Raw genomic sequence first — 14,930 nt, 5'->3', positions numbered from 1 at the left:
CAAGCCATTCTGAAGGTTGGGTAGCTAAAGGGGTGGCAGCCTACCTTTCTCTTCCCATTAATAATCAGATATCTAGTTAGAGTCCCTTTAGACAGGCAGAATAAATTGGGGGGGGAGAACTGAATGTGGAAAATAGTCAACTTCATCTTTTGCAATATGGTCCCTTTTCACTAATTCCCCATTAAAGTTCTGATTTTATCCACAGGGTCTGTCAAAGGAAATACTCAAAATGTACACTCTCTGTAGTTGAGTTATGGGACTCTTGCGTATATATTCAGCACTTGGTAGACCTTTGGCTTGGCAGGACAGGGCATAGTTTGGTTGAGAAGGCATTTGTTTCTCAACTCTGGGCTGTGTGATTTTGTTCTCCTTTCTCAGTTAGCAACATGAGAGATCTCAGAACAAATGATGAATTTTTATAGTGATGTAGTTAGGAGTTTGTTAACTGCCTTTTGGAAGTCCGTGTAAGAGTAAGTAGTGTTGATGGGTTCAGTGCGGGTAGTTTCCTTAACCGTTTTAGTTAACCAGCCACAGCAACAACCAGAAACACATGAATTAGGAACCTGTTTTAGGTACTCAGGTATGGGAGTGGCTCTGCTCAAGGTTCGGCTTAACTGCTTGGTGGCAAATTGTAGTGCTCCATTCAGAGTGGCATGATCTCTAGAAAGCCGGCTGGGACTTGTAAGGGGCTTCTGAAAAGGTGGGACTCCACAAGAAGCCAGAGGAGGCCATTCAGGAATTGGTTCCAATATGGGGACACAATGGGAGCAATGAGAGAGTCTCAGACCTATCTCTCGAAGTATATGGACTGGTGTGCTCGGATCCAAGAGTTTAGCATGATATAACCAGGAATTAGGATTTAAAGGTTTCCAAGTTGTTGAATATTTTAAAAGGCACTTAACCTGCCATGCAAGACTCTCAAGAGGGGTTAGGTTCGGCACCGCGGGGTCCTCTTCTTCAGAGGAGTCCCACTCTTCCTCAGAACTCTCATTTAGGTAGTTAGCACTTTCTTCTTCCTCGCTTTCTGATTCTGACACGGGGTCAGGAGAGGGATTTCTGGGACCCATTAGAATAGACCAGAAGAAGGAACCAGAAAAAGGCAACAATTTAAGCCAGCAAAACACTAACACTGGCAACTAGAAACAAAAGATGAAAAATCCTTTCAACAAAACAAGATTAATTGGTCTGTTTCTCCGTCCGTCACACACACAGTATGCCTCTGGCTTGTACCACTGTGCAGTTCTTCGAGATTATGTCGTATATTCTTCACTTACAAAGAAGACATCTCAGTTCTCAGGACCAGTTCAGTGTGTAAAAGTGTTAGTCACTTACCAGTGGCACAGGTCAGAGTCTCTCCTTTAAATCCTGGCTACCCAAGAGGAGATGAGGTCCTCATCTAGTCGAGCTGATTTTCTCAGTATGGTCTCAACTGGTCGTGATATTGTGAAGAGATGCTTGTGTCCTCTATTTTGTTGGCAGGGATGTTGTATCTACTTGGCAATTAAAAGAAACTCAGTGGTTGCCTTCGTTGTCTGCTGGTGCAGCAAATTTTGTGCAGGGGGCTGGCGGGATGAGTTGTCAAGGACATCTGGTATGCATGGATCCGATGTTTTCCATAGGTGGTACAAATGCCCTCGGAAACTGGTGCCTTAGCTGTTGGACTATCTGGAAGGTAGCCTTAACCTGTGAATGAGAAGACTAGACACATGATATTAAAGCCTGAAAGCATGGGGTAACATTACTGCCCACTAACTGTCTATCATTATCCAAGAACATGGATGCTGAACATCCATCTCTATCTCACAGGCTTTGGCAGATTTTCCTGTTGGGAATGGCTCCTAAAATCACAAAATTGGGGAGGGGAGCCTGGGGACATTTTAATCCTTTGTTGGTACATATCTGGGCCCATTTGTTTTTTAATATGCCCAGAAAATTACTTCTGCAAAAGCAGATCCCTTATGCCCCACACTCCAAATAGAGAGCTATTAAAGGTATGTTTTTAGCTTTAGATGTGCTTGTTGGGATTAGTTTTAGGGGACCTGTCCTTGTTATAGAGCTGCTAGGTGTTAAGACTCTTGCTGGGATCCCAATGGATGTGGTCACATGACCATACACTACAGGTATGATAAGATGGCAGATAGAAATCTTATAACATTAGGAATTACACTGAATGTAAATAGGATAAATTCACAATTAACCGGCAGACAGACTGGATTAAAAAAACAAAACAAGACTCAGTAATATGATAGTGAAAGACACTTTAAAGCAAAAAGATACAGAAAGATAAAAAATAAAAGGATGAAAAAAGATATATCAGACAACTGTGGACCAAAACAAAGCTGAGATAGCAAACTTAATATCCAACAAAAAAAGCATTTTAAGCCAAACAACATAAGGGACAAAGATGGACAATACTACTAGTAAAAAGAACCAGAGAAAGTAATATACAGTTAAGTCCTCTCTTCACATTTTTGATAAGCTCTTCAACCTTAAGCCAAATGATGTTAAAGTTGGTAAAGCCAATTTTATCACAGGCTAACTGATATAAACAAGAGTTAGGTTCCTATAGCACCTCATCAATGTTATAATGAAATGACATGGAATGAAATGATGTTATTCAAGGACCTGCTGTACTCATCATATAAATATATGAACCTGGAAACACATCCTCAACATTTCTCAAGTAACAACTGATAGAACCGAGGAGGAAATAAGGGATATAAGAAACATGAAAAACAGTTAACATATTAATATACTTTGGATACAGAACTCTATACCAAACACACACACACACACACACACACACACACACACACACACACCATGCATTAAGTTATACTAGATTCTAAAAGGTCAATTTCATTCAGACTAAATTCTCTGACAATGCAATAAAATACTAAAGATCAGTTAAAAGCAACCTTATGTTGGGGAACTAAGTAACTCATGGGTTAAAATGGAAATTATAAAGGATATTAAGAAATATTAAAACTGAATAATATAAACTCCTGAGGAAAATATGTGGGACATGGCCAAACCAGTAGCTTGAAATATAGCTTTGAATATACTGATGAGGAAACAAGGAAGTTAAAATATCCACAAGTTAAGCATTCAATTCAAGATAATGGAAAACAGCAACAGCAAAATAAGCAGGGAGGAAATAATAAAGGCAGACATGAAATAGTACATAAAATGATAACAGAAAAGATTGATTAAACTATTTTCTGAAAATATGAATTTAAAAAATCAAGTGGTGAGACTTATCAAGAATGTGATTCAGAAATAACAGATTAAAAACAGAAAATATGACATATTTGCTAAAATGTGAAAATCTAGATGAAATGGCTAAATTCTAGAAGAACATAAAATACTAAAATTTGTACAGGAATAGGTAACTTGAATAGACTAGCAAGTATTAAAGAAAATGAAAAGATAACAACCTCCTATTAAATACACCAGGCCCATATGGTTTTATAAGTGAGTCCCACTAAATTTTCTAAAAAATTAATATCTATTGTATATAAGTTGTTCCATAAAAAAGAAAAATCATATAAACTGACTAGCTCCTTTTATGAGAATAAAATATTAATTTCAAATCTAGATATAAACCAAATAAGAAAAGTACAGGTTCATTTCAGTTGCAAAAATTACAAATATTATCCAACAAAACTAATAGTGTATTAAAGAATATAATTATGTAGAGCTTATCCAAGGAAAGCAAGAATACCTCAATTTCAGAAAATTTATAAATGTCACCACAGTAATAAATCAAAAAAACATTTATCAACTGTGGATATTTAACTTTTAGTTCCCAATCAACACCTACTTATGCTTTAAAAAACAAAGCAAAACACTCTTACAAAACTAACAAGAGAAAGTTACTATCTCAACCAGTAAAATTAGCAACTAAAAATTTTCAGATACTCCCCTAAACGAGAAACTTCATATTCCCTTAAACAATTAAATTACATATACGGAAGACACTGATACTGACAAAGAACCAAAAGTTCTGATCAATGTTATAATAAAAGAATAAGTGACAGGCATAAGAACTGGAAGAGAAGAGAAAAGCTATTAATATACAGATGATGTAGTCATCTAATTTAAAAAAGACTAACATATAAACTATTAGAGCTAATACAAAAGCTCAACAAAGTCCCTAGACCTGAGATTAATCTGTGAATATTCATTAATTTATTTATATAGCACTATTTGCCAGGTACTATTCTAGAAAGTGCACAAATGTGAATTCATTTTAAATTCTCCTAACAACCCTATAAGTACTTTTATTGTTCCCATTTACACGAGGTTTAAGCTACCTGCCCAAGGTCATACATACATCTACTGAAGGAGTCAGGATTTAAACCCAGTGACTCTTAACTTCTACATCAGTAATACTAACCAGAAAATGTATTACATAAATACCTTGCACAAAGTGAATCACAAGACCAAAAAATGATGAATTCAATAACATCAAAATTAATCATTTCTGGACTAAACTAAAGACATTAAGAACAAAGTTAACTACAAATCAAGAACAAAAATATCCAATTTACAGAAGAGAAAATCCACATGCCATTCACCATGAGTAAAGAGATATTACATTATTCTATTAGTTTCGTAAAAATTAGAAAGCTGGAAAAAGTCAAGTGTTAGTGAGGAGACTAAAGGAACCCCTTTAGGAACCAGCACTGCTGGTGGGATTACAGACTGGGATAACCTTTCTGAAGAGCAATCTGGCAGCACTACATAGCCAAACTATTTGCATATCTCTTGATCTAGCAATTCTACTTCTGATATATATAGCAAAGAAATTCTCATGAACCTAAATGTACTCTGATGTTTCATCTTTGATGGTAAGGAATTAGAAGCATTCTAGGTTTCTATCACTAAAGGAGTAGATAGGTAAAATGTGGTAAAAGCACAGTTAGAAGTATACATTACAACATGGCTGGACTAAAGGCATAGCGCTAACTAAAAAACGAAAAAACAAAATGTCAACATCCCATTTATGTCATTCGGTAGGAGTGATTTCCAAAATGAAAGTCAGTAAACATCTCTAGTTTTAAGTACACACTGAGTTTCACTAATGGGATGGCTTAATGTCAGTAACATTCCTTTAAAGAATACTTCTCTATCTTCTATACATTCTTTTTCTCTAATTCAGTTCCCACAGTGTCCGGCACGTATTAGGGGCTTAGGAAGTTTTTGAAAAAATTGATGAGGGAAATGATGAAGGACTGCTGTAAGTAACTATATAAGCATGTTCTATTTTTATTCTAGGGAGACAAAAATCCCAAATTATATTTAAGTGACTTGGTAATATGTTGGACAAAGACAAATTGAACAATTTTTTAAAAAGCAGGATCAACAAAATGATGCTACTAAAACAATATAAAGGGAACTGCCTACATAACTTCATCTTTAAGAAGAAACATGAATGCAAATACTTTTAAGTTTTGTAATATTATTACCTAGCTCAATCTGGAAACAAAAAGAAAATTCAAAACATACCATGAGTCTTTATTTTATTGAGAGAGGAGAGGCTGTTGGCTTTCAATTCTGTCCTCTTAATATTATTATTTTCATTTCAACCAGATGCCATCTGCAAGATTGAGTATATTTCAGTCACTGTATTCAAGTATGCTTTAAAAGGCTCACTCCCCTTTTTTTAGCAGCAATAAGACAAAGTCTCTGTGAAGGCATAAGTAAATTCGAGTGAATGCATAGCTATTATTCCTTTACATCTATGTGCATAATTTTCCCTTATCAAAACTGAATTAACCACACTTACTCTATATACGCCATGTATAATTTACCTTTAAAGAATAATTTTTCTGTAATTTTGGAACTAAATAGCCTTACCATACAAATTCTTTAGTTTTGTTATTTCTTCAACTAAACTAAGTTTACCAAGGACAGGGAAAGAGTTGTTCCCAAAGTTGCTATTCTTTGTTCTTTTTTTCCCATAGCACTAAAAGTCAAGAAGTAGGTAAGCTTTAAGAGAGTGAGGCTATGAAGTTTAAATTTAATAAAGCATCTTTTTTTTTTAACCAGCTTGAGGTATGACTGAAAATTGTATGTATTTAACACATTTTGATGTGACATAATTATCACAAACTGTGAAATTATCACTAATTAATGTATCACCTCACAGTTACCATTTTTGTGTGTGTGGTAAGAACACTTGAGATCTAATCTCTCAGCAAATCTCAAGTAGACATACAATATTAAATTACTGTGCTGAACATTCGGTTTCCAAAACTTGTTCACTTTATACCTGCAAGGTTGTACTCTTTAACCAACATCTCCCCATTTCCTCCACCCTGTGGCCACTGGTAACTCCCATTCTGTTACTACGAGTTTGACTTTTTTACATTCCACGTATAAGTGGGATTGTGCAATAATTGTCTTTCTGTATCTGCCTTATTTCACTTAGCAGAATGTCCTCCAGGTTGACCACGTTGGTGCAAAGTGCATTATTTCACATCTCCTTTATCCATTCATCCTTAGGTTGTTTCCTATCTTGGCTACTGTAATGCTGCAATAAACACTGGAGTGCAGATGTATCTTTGAGATATTTTCTTTGAATATATAGCTAGAAGTGAGATTGCTGGATCATATGGCAGTTCTATTTTTAATTTCTTGAGAAACTTCCATACTGTTTTCTATAATGGCTAATTTACATTCCCACTAACATGTATAAGGGTTCCCTTTTCTCCACATCCTTGCCAACTCTTGTTTTCTTTTGACTTTTTGATAACAGTCATCCTAACAGGTGAAAGGTGTTATCTTTCTGTGGTTTTGACTTGCCTTTTCCTGACAAGTCAGTGGTGTTGGTTAGTGATGGTTAGTGATGTTGAGGACCATTTCATATATCCGGTGACCATTTGTGTGTCTTCTTTGGAATAATGTCTATTTAGGTCCTTTGCTCATTTTTTAAATTGGGTTGTTTTTTTTCTGAGTTGTATGAGTTCCTTATATATTTTGGATATTAACCGCCTTTGCGATATATAGTTTGCAAATATTTTCTCCCATCCCCAAAGCTGCCTTTTCATTTTGCAATCTAGTATCTGTAAAAAAATTTTCAGATTATGATGTTCAAAAAACACTGAACAAAAACATGTTATTAATCCTAAAAAACAAAAACCTAATCAATATATAGTTAGGCTGACCTCTGGTGGTCAGATGCCTCATCCTTCAGTAACTGACAAAATGGTGTGAAGTCGTCTTTTATTTTTGGCAAAAGAGCTGAATAAAATAAAAAGAAATAATATTGTTAGAAACTTCACAGTCAAACAAAGCAACAAAGGTAGCAGGCATCCAAACCATAAAAAAAGCTGAACAATTCAAGACCACAACATACCTCCAAATATTTGTTCTAATTTTTAGTTTACCAGTTGAGTTTACATGAAACACAAATGGTATTATATAGTGGTTCTCAAAGTAAGAATAGTTGTCTATTGAACACCTGAAATGTGGTTAGTGTGAAATACCCAAGTTCAAAGACTAAGTAGGGGAAAAAACATAAATTAACTCATTATTTATGTTGATAACATGCTAAAATGAAAAACATTTTGGATATACCTGGATAAAAAAATTAAAGCTCTTTCTAGGTTTCTTTCACCGCAGCTTTCCAGGCATTCTACATTTTAGCTATGGGTAGTGAAATCATAAATGTTATCGGTATATTATTCCAAGCATTCTTACGCGTCTATGCTTTTGCTCTAGCTGATTAACCTAAAATGCCTTTTCAGAAATTAGACACGCATATAATTTTGAATATGGGCAACCCAAACACTAGCATATCTATTACTTTAACATTTGACCACCTACAATGTTTCAGGAATTAGGAATACAGAGCAAGAGAATGAATAAATTATGGCATATTCGTACATTAAATGGTATAGCAACCTGGATGTGCCTCAGTTTTCTCATCTTACAAGGAGACAGAAGTTCCCTTACAGGGGTTGTTTGTAAGGATTAAATGAAGTGCTTAGAACAGTGGCAGATAAGGTGTAAATTATTACTATTAAAGTATCAATATGGAGTAAACCTCAAAGACAATACTGATTGAAGGAGCAAGTTGCACACATGGTTATTTACATAATTTTAGAACACGACAAAATACAGTATGTTTATGCAGAGACGTATTCACGTATCGTCCACACGTAAGTATTAACAGTAAATTCAGAAAACCCGTTACTACTGGGGAGGGAAGGTGATTCGACGGGAAAAAGGTGCGCGGGCGGCTTTGCAATCCGTTTCTTTAGCTCTACGTGCCGAGACGATCGCTCTGGTCTGACATAATTCCACAAGACCCAAGTTTGAAGGCTTAGTTCCTGCTCCCAGGCACTCGCAACTTCTGTATCTTAACCACTATCCTAAACACTTTCCCCCTATTCTGTGTTCTTTGCTGAGTGCGCTGCGTCCCACGCCTCTGCACAAAGCTGGCACGTCTAGCACACGCTGTATCTAACTACATCGTGCCCCTTCGCAGCGGTTCCCCGACCGCCTCCCCACTTCGCAGACCTTCCACCAGGAGACTTCCGAACGGCCCCTCGGCAGACGCCGGGACGTGTCCTTTCTCAGCAGAGGCCAGGCCGCTGCCCAGCCCTCCAACGCGCCCTATCTATCCCTTCTCCAAACGAACCCCTCCTCCCGGGATCCCTCGCTCCCCTGCACTCGGGGCAGGGGTTGTTCCCCTCAGCAGATTCCCTGTTCTCACCCATGGAGGATCTTTATCCTGTCTCGCCTCACGCCCGGCTGCGCGACCAGGCTAGGCCGAGGGCCACCAACTCGGTCCCGACAGTCTCACCGACACTCCGCTCGCCCTCTCAGCGGATACCACTTCCGGGCGACCCAACGCCCCCCTTCCCCTTAGAAATGACCCTTCTCATCCGGAAAACGGCTGGCTAGACCCTAAGCGCATGCGCCCAAACCGCAGGGTTCGAAGTGGGTGGATCCAACTCTTCCCGCTCTCGCCTCCAAACGCGCTCGCGGCAGTATCGCGGTGTTTCCTGTTCCCGCGGGAGTTATTTAAACGCTCTGGCGGTAAGCATCCCCTGGACGCTTGGTGGCCCGCAGATTGGAGATCGCGGAGACGGAGGATTCGGTCTCCGATCTGCCCCGCCAGCTGCGGCCGAGCCCTAACAGGGCTCGTCTCCGCGGAGTCCCGGCGCCATGGGGGCGGAGAAGAGGCTGCTGCCTATTAAGGAGGCCTTTCAGCTGGCCCAAAAGCCACACCAGAACCAGGCGAAGCTAGTGGTGGCGTTGAGCCGCTCCTACCTCGCGGTAGGTACACCCGATCCCGGCCCCGGGCCGCCGCTCCCCCTCGCGCTCCCCCGGGGGCCTCCCCGGACACTCGGAACGCGGCGCACCGCGATTCCAACCTCCTTCAAACCGTGCCGATGTGGTTCGGGGAAGACCGGCTCCTCGCCCTTGGGCTCGCGGGCACCCGGCCTTCCCGGCGGCCTCGGGCGCCGACCGTTACTTCTCCGCCGGCGGGAACTCGCAGAGAGGCGCGTGCGAGCTCCGAGGCTACGGGGCCCCGAGCGCTGGGCCTCGGGGTGGACGCGGTGTTGTGGTTCGGCGCTTGTCCGTCAGGTCCCCGCCCGCGTGGGAAACGCTGACGGTCGGTCGGCTCATCTCGCCTCGCCCACGGTGACATGGAATCAAATCACCAAATAAATAGTTAATTGTTAGGATCTGGTTCTTCCTAGTCGTGTAAATACGGTCTGTTTTGTGTGTTTTGAGTGGAGCCGTGAGCAGCATAGGACAATGCATTTCGGGAAAATAAATTATCTTGAGGCCCAAGGTTAAATTGCAAGGGAATATAATAGGGCTTGTGCGGATGTTAGATGGGACGTGAAAGTTAGAGCCAAAGGAAGTTGCTGTGTAATAGGAAGGCGGAATATGGTACAATATGGCTAACTATGGTGAAAGCCACTGTTGATTTTGGGTTGTTCATGAAGAAACATGTTTTTACTAAACTGTTATCAAGGCATATTGAGAATTCAAGGTTAGTGGGTGGGGGGAGGGGGAATGAAATCCATTCACTGTCAAAATTCACGATTGTTCTCTCCCGGGACAAGTACATTTCTCTGGAGAGAAACTCGTGCAAATTTCTTTTCCATTTGATGGTTTGGATAATTGAGAGTTTACTAAACAATGGTTCTGGTGTGATCTATGGCCCAGGCTTCCAGCAGTCTTGGGGTAATGTTGGGAAAAATTGGTTTCCTCAGTGCAGTTTGTGAAGGGTTTCTTCTGTTTTTCAGATGGATGACAAGACAGTATTTCATGAGGAGTTCGTTCATTGCCTGAAACATGCTATGGTGGTCTATAAACGTGAACCGGCGGTGGAGAGGGTAATCGAATTCGCGGCAAAGTTTGTTACTTCATTTCACCAATCAGATATGGAAGATGATGAGGAAGAGGAAGATCGTGGCATTTTAAATCATCTGTTTACTTTTCTGTTAAAGGTATGAAAACTAGAACTTTGGGGAAGTATTGTAGAAAATTTTACTATATTAAAGGGCTATGGGAGTGTGTGTATTTTAGAGAATGAAATACCTGGTAGTTGAGAAAATGTCAGTGAATGACTCTGCTTTTTATGGTAAATATTAGTACAGTCATTAAGATGAAAACGTGGACTTTTACAATAACTCTAGCATTACATGTTTAATGACCTCTCTAAACCAGTTCTCCCTTAACATTTGTTTTAAATGGTTCTCTATTAGAAGAGTTCCTGCAAAGAGGAATATACTGTTACAATTTAGCGAGTACTTCAGACTGCATATTTTGAGACTTGATACAATGTATTTAGTATGCATGTGGATCAAAGTAGCATTATAGTTTCTCTGGAAGTAATGAATTACTGTTGCAATTTCTTGGATTTTAAACAGAATTCAAATGATATGTGATTACTTAGTAATGGTATGTGACTAAATTTTGAGTTTTTTTCGATTTCAGTCTCATGAAGCAAACAGCAATGCAGTTAGATTTAGAGCGTGCCAGCTCATAAACAAGCTCTTGGGAAGTATGCCAGAAAATGCCCAGATTGATGATGATTTGTTTGATAAAATTAATGAAGCCATGCTTATTAGATTGAAAGATAAAATTCCAAATGTGAGGATACAGGCAGTTTTGGCTCTTTCACGACTTCAGGACCCCAAAGATGATGAATGCCCAGTGGCTAACGGTATGTGTAGCTCCCTAAATCCTTTTTCAATTTTGTTGACATTGTTAAATTCTCAGTAGATAAAATTTTTTATTATGAACTATACATATAAAAGAATATATATATATACACATATATCTGATTAAAAAGAAAAAACAAGGAGCCACTAGCCATCTTAAAAAAACAGAGCATCTTCAGTACCTTTGGAGCCTATTTTATGTTCCAACCTAATTATATCAGTTTTGCTCAGAGATAACAATTATCCTGACTTTTGAGTTAATTATTCTCTCACCTTTTTTGTTTAAACAGTTAACTACATGTATTTATCTCTAAATAATGTTAAATTTTGCCTATCATTTTGTATGCTGTATGTGTCATACTATATTTTTATGTGCTTTCAGCATTATTTCTAATTGTAACATTCGTCCACGTTGATCTATTTATTTACTGTTTTATAGCATTCTGTTGCATCAACGTAGCACAGTTTATTATTTCTAGTATTGATTGACCTAGTTGTTTCCAGTTATTTGCTCTTTCAAAACAGGTTGTTGCTATGAACTTACACATGGTTTCTGGTGCACAAGTCGAAGAGTTTTCCTAGAATGTATAACCTAGGGGTGCACTAGTTGGGTTATATGCACATTCAGCTTTATTTGGTAAGATACAAGTGTTCTGCAAAACAGTTTACCAACTAATATTTCCAATAAAAGTGCACAAAACTCTTCATTGATTCATATTGTCTCCAGTGTTTGGTATTGTCAAATTTAAAAATTTTTGTGAATGTGGTTGTATGATGTATGTCATCGTTAACGCATCTTTTTGGGTATTTAGCAGCCAGTTATATTTCTTCTGTATAAGCCTGTTAATGTGTTCTGCCCATTTTTCTATTGGTTTGAATTAATGATTTAGTGTAGCTTTTTATTCTGAAAAGAAATCCTTGGGTTATATGAATTGTAGATCTCTTCCTACTTTAGATGTTTTATTGTTTCAACTCTCTTTGGGATGTCTTGTAGGACAGAATTCCTAAAGTTAGAATTATCAATCTCTTTATGATTTGCATTTTTTATCTTTTATTTAAGAAATCTGTCTCTACCTCTGGGCTCATAAAGACAGTCATGTTCCACTTTTCCATATACGCCTAGGTATATGTTGAGTACTCCTGTTCATTTTCCTTTTTGTCTCTTCCTAGCTTTATAATCAGTTTTGATAACTGGTAGTACTTGATAATTTTTGGTGTTAAATGATACACATAATATTGTGTAGAACGTGTTTAATAGTCATCGTCACTTGATTATAAAGCTGAGGAAATTTTTGAGAAGTAGAGGTGAATAAACATTTAATACAGGAATGGATTTTGTTTCAGTGAGTAAAACCAGAAGTTATTTCTTTTTAGAACTCATTGAAACTCAAAAAAGTAACAAGCCCTCTATAAAGCCCTATCGGTCTAAAATAAGCTTCCTATTATATTAGACTTTCTTCTAAATCTTAAAGAGTAGCAGAGACATAATCTTAATGATGGATTTTGCATGATCTTTGGGACTATTTGTTTTTAGTTTTAGTCTTCATGCCCAATAGACCACGGACCTATTTGCCATTCTGTCTTTTTTTTTAAGGGAAGTTGGTGGGGAAAAAAGAATCTTCAGCTAAAATTAAATGTGTGAGATAAAAAAATGATATCTTTATCATTTTAAAGATGCTATTGAATATAAAAATGTGGGATGTCTTATGATTATAGTTAAAGAAATAATATTTCTTTAGGATACTAAAATATATTGCTCTATTTTTAGCATATGTGACTCTGATTGAAAATGATTCAAATCCAGAAGTTAGGCGCGCAGTATTATCATGTATTGCTCCATCAGCGAAGACTTTGCCGAAAATTGTAGGACGCACCAAAGATGTGAAAGAGGCTGTCAGAAAGCTGGCTTACCAGGTAAATATCATCTTGTGTAGGCATATTCTTAAAATATAAGAAGCCATATTCTTAAAATACTTTTGAAAAATATTTGGTAAATAATGGTTTGTTCAACTGAGATTTTTATGTATGGAGAACATAGGTAATTTAGGTGGAATCTCACTGCATTAAATGGGTTACCAGATATTAATTTTTTTTGGAGATTGTGGGTAATTTTCTTAGATGAAGGCGATATTACTAGTTTTGAAATATGTAAACTGTTGAGTTTAATAACCATCTTTTTATTATCACTTTAAGGTTTTAGCTGAAAAGGTTCATATGAGAGCCATGTCCATTGCTCAGAGAGTAATGCTCCTTCAACAAGGTCTTAATGACAGATCAGGTAAGATAGACATCTTTATATACAAAATTTTGGTAGATTTTGAGTTCACACTTAAAAGATTTATGAAACAAGAGTCTTAAATTAGGTCAGGTAAGCCTGTTATTTCCATAGCCTGTTGGAAATTTATCTTGGTGTATTGTATAACATAGAAAACATTTCCTAGGGTTAAAGATCTTGGTACTTAGAAAGAGCAGAGTTCGTGTCAATTTTCCTGTGTTTTACAGGTGGAAAAACTAGTTTAAGGCTACAGTGCTAATTTACATCAGAAGTAGGGCAGGATCTCTTTTTCAGCTCTCCTTTATAAAAATGCTTTTATCTCCTTTGTGTATGTCTTGATTACCCAGTAATTAGGAATGGTCATACTGGTATAATTTTCTTCGTTTTTTGTTTGTTGTTTCTTTTTCTCCCTGTTACAACTAGAGAATCTGCTTACAGGAATGATGAGGAATGATATCTTTTAAATTTACAATCCCTGTGAGAAAGAAGGCTAGGATGGTTTAATTTTGCTTAGTAAGAAAAATCTGAGTTTGAAAACAATTGTCAGAAGATAAATGACTAGAATGACTTTAAAAACTAAGAATAAGGTTTGTTTAATGATACATGCTTTATGATTCACTACTTCAAATAGCAGTCGTGTGTAATAGATGAAATCAGTCAACAAGTGAAATAGGTGTTATATAGTCTAGACTAAGAGCTGAAACCCAGTGAACCCAGGGGAGAAGAAATGCAAAGATATTTTTGTAGGTTGTGGTAGTGCTGTGTATTTGGTTCTGACCTTTTCCATTTTTATTTGGAAATGAGCATCGCAGAGATTTTGCCTTATCATTGTACTTCTTTTTTTTGTTAGTGTGATTTGTTCTGCCTCTTAGTGTCTTTCCATTTTTATTGTATCAACTTTATGTTAACACTGATCTGTTAATTAAAACAGACAAATGCAGGGAATGGAAGCTAGAGGGAGTCTGTGTTCCCGTATGTTTCAAATGCCTTAACAGATGCTGTGAAACAAGCTACGAAGAAGCATCTTCTCCAAGGCTGGTTACAGTTCACGGAAGGAAATATATTAGAGTTGCTTCATCGGTTGGATGTGGAAAATTCTTCTGAAGTGGCAGTCTCTGTTCTCAGTGCCTTGTTTTCAGTGACACCTCTTAATGAACTGGCAGAAGTCTGTAAAAATAGCGATGGCAGGTATATAAAGTATTCATTGTTCGAAATGTGATACTGATGAACTGTAATTAAAATCAGTTCTTTCCCCCCACTGCTTCAGATTGTATCCATGCGTTTTATCTAACTCTCTTTTGTTTTTTTCTTTCGTTTTCATCTGGTGGATGTCTTTCCCCCCTTGAGCAAGAACTTACTATTTTATCATAGACTGCATTAGCTGCCTTTTTGCCCCCTTCATTTCATTACTTTGATTTTTGCAGTACCTACCCTATAATATGTTTGCTCATTTCATATGT

At 37.6% G+C, this 14,930-nt stretch overlaps 3 protein-coding genes across 5 annotated transcripts in view; 1 reads left to right on the top strand and 2 right to left on the bottom strand.

Moving 5' to 3' along the window:
- FAM184B (family with sequence similarity 184 member B) overlaps positions 1-8,895 on the bottom strand; it is a gene marked incomplete at its 5' end in the record, with an annotated part of 96,630 nt that extends 87,735 nt beyond the window's left edge. For 2 of the 3 annotated variants that reach the window (XM_081045924.1, XM_081045927.1), the window contains 2 exons: positions 1,333-1,683; positions 5,512-5,691. Of the gene's footprint in view, positions 1-1,332; positions 1,684-5,511; positions 5,692-7,172; positions 7,249-8,725 lie in introns of those variants that run through there. The other variant, XM_081045926.1, reaches the window with a different exon arrangement.
- On the bottom strand, positions 290-1,210 carry DCAF16 (DDB1 and CUL4 associated factor 16). The gene has a single exon (XM_081045986.1). The coding sequence runs from the start codon at positions 1,065-1,067 to the stop codon at positions 417-419; it is 651 nt and encodes a 216-aa protein (XP_080902112.1). The 5' UTR covers positions 1,068-1,210; the 3' UTR covers positions 290-416.
- A 169-nt stretch (positions 8,896-9,064) lies between the features above and the next one.
- The window catches only part of NCAPG (non-SMC condensin I complex subunit G), a 27,572-nt gene continuing 21,706 nt past the window's right edge, over positions 9,065-14,930 (top strand). Inside the window, exons 1-6 of the mRNA XM_081045974.1 lie at positions 9,065-9,291; positions 10,275-10,478; positions 10,969-11,197; positions 12,964-13,109; positions 13,389-13,473; positions 14,466-14,658. Coding sequence (XP_080902100.1) covers positions 9,181-9,291; positions 10,275-10,478; positions 10,969-11,197; positions 12,964-13,109; positions 13,389-13,473; positions 14,466-14,658 — 968 coding nt within the window. The 5' untranslated portion in view covers positions 9,065-9,180. The remainder of the gene's footprint in view (positions 9,292-10,274; positions 10,479-10,968; positions 11,198-12,963; positions 13,110-13,388; positions 13,474-14,465; positions 14,659-14,930) is intronic.

The sequence above is a fragment of the Rhinolophus hipposideros genome (assembly GCF_964194185.1).
Source record: "Rhinolophus hipposideros genome assembly, chromosome: 1".
NCBI lineage: Eukaryota > Metazoa > Chordata > Mammalia > Chiroptera > Rhinolophidae > Rhinolophus > Rhinolophus hipposideros.
The sequence above is the reverse complement of the archived record's forward strand: the minus strand, read 5'-3'. Positions and strand labels throughout refer to the sequence as shown.